The 1,239-nt window shown below is 36.1% G+C and overlaps 1 protein-coding gene across 1 annotated transcript; it reads right to left on the bottom strand.

Moving 5' to 3' along the window:
• Window positions 1-374: 374 nt before the first annotated feature.
• LOC140450479 (uncharacterized) lies at window positions 375-932 on the bottom strand. The gene has a single exon (XM_072544124.1). It carries the CDS (start codon window positions 930-932, stop codon window positions 375-377), a length of 558 nt encoding a protein of 185 aa, XP_072400225.1.
• Between the last annotated feature and the right edge of the window lie 307 nt (window positions 933-1,239).

The raw sequence follows: 1,239 nt of genomic DNA, 5'->3' as shown, positions 1-1,239 counted from the left end.
TTTGTTGATGTAAGTTTGTCATCGTCAAATGTTGGCAGCATATAAAAATCACGTTCGTCTTTCCACCTCATTGCTAAAATATTGTTACTGGTTCTCGTGTTGAAAGTCACACGCGGTACTTTTTGCGGAAATTTTGGAAATTGTTTATTGTGTCTATTTCCAATATATGTCCTGTATTTTCATATTTCGTTATAAAATGTGTTACTGCGCTACCACTAAATTCTAATAAATTGTTCTGCACTATATCTGTTGTAACACCTACGAAAACTAATAAATATAATACCATTCCAGTTTCACAATCACACAACACACATATTTTCACTCCACATCGGTGTCTTTTCGAAGAGGTATATTGCCTAAAATGGTGCCGTAATTTAATCACTATAAGAGTCTTCCGATGAAGAATCGTTACCTAAATTAATAATAATTGGTTCTAATTGCTGTTCGATAATAAAATCCAATTGCCACATCTTGGATATAATTCCATCAACATGATTGACAGCATTTTGCCAATTATTAGCTGTAACATTATTTAAGGCTTGGTTGAACAATACTTTTACATCGCATAACTTAAATGTACTATTTTTCCTCGCAACTTCGCCCTTTACTTGCGCCCAAATTAGTTCGATGCGATTTAACTCACAATGGTACGGTGGCAACCTCAGCACACACCTACCTGTGAGTTTAACCATTTCGTCTACCACATATTTTTGCTCAATAGGATTATTTTTCACCAATGTTAATAGTTCTGCCTTGACCATGTCATCAGTGTATGCAATACTTTTTTGTCGTAACCAAGTTTGAATATCAGCCTTCCGCGTGGCACTGGTTGGCAATTTTTCATATTTCCTACTGTCTAAAACAATAACTGCATTTTCAGGCAAAGTTGGTAAAATCCTTTGTAACCAATCCTCAAAAAGATGTGAATTCATATCTTCGTGGTAGTCACCATGTTTCTTGGACTCAAACAAAAGCAATCCATTTTCGACAAACCCGTCTTTAGAGCCGATATGTAAGACAATGAGTCTTTTTCCTTTTCCAGAAGGATGTTTCAGTCCTGTAGATAAGCCTTCCACATGTGCTTGTCAAGCACTGGTAATTGACATATCAGTCCAAACTTTATCAACAGTATGGCCAGCGTTGATCCAAGTCTCATCTAGATAGAAGATACTTCGATTTTCCTGTTTATACTGCTTTATATATCGCAAGTATCGACGCCTCCACGATATGATCTCATTT

Source organism: Diabrotica undecimpunctata, chromosome 9 (genome assembly GCF_040954645.1).
Source record: "Diabrotica undecimpunctata isolate CICGRU chromosome 9, icDiaUnde3, whole genome shotgun sequence".
NCBI lineage: Eukaryota > Metazoa > Arthropoda > Insecta > Coleoptera > Chrysomelidae > Diabrotica > Diabrotica undecimpunctata.
Note: the sequence above shows the minus strand (reverse complement) of the source record. Positions and strands in the feature narration are given on the sequence as shown.

What these genes read in the sequence shown, in the direction of transcription:
- LOC140450479 (XM_072544124.1), bottom strand. Translation starts at nt 932, where the DNA reads ATGAATTCACATCTTTTTGAGGATTGGTTACAAAGGATTTTACCAACT.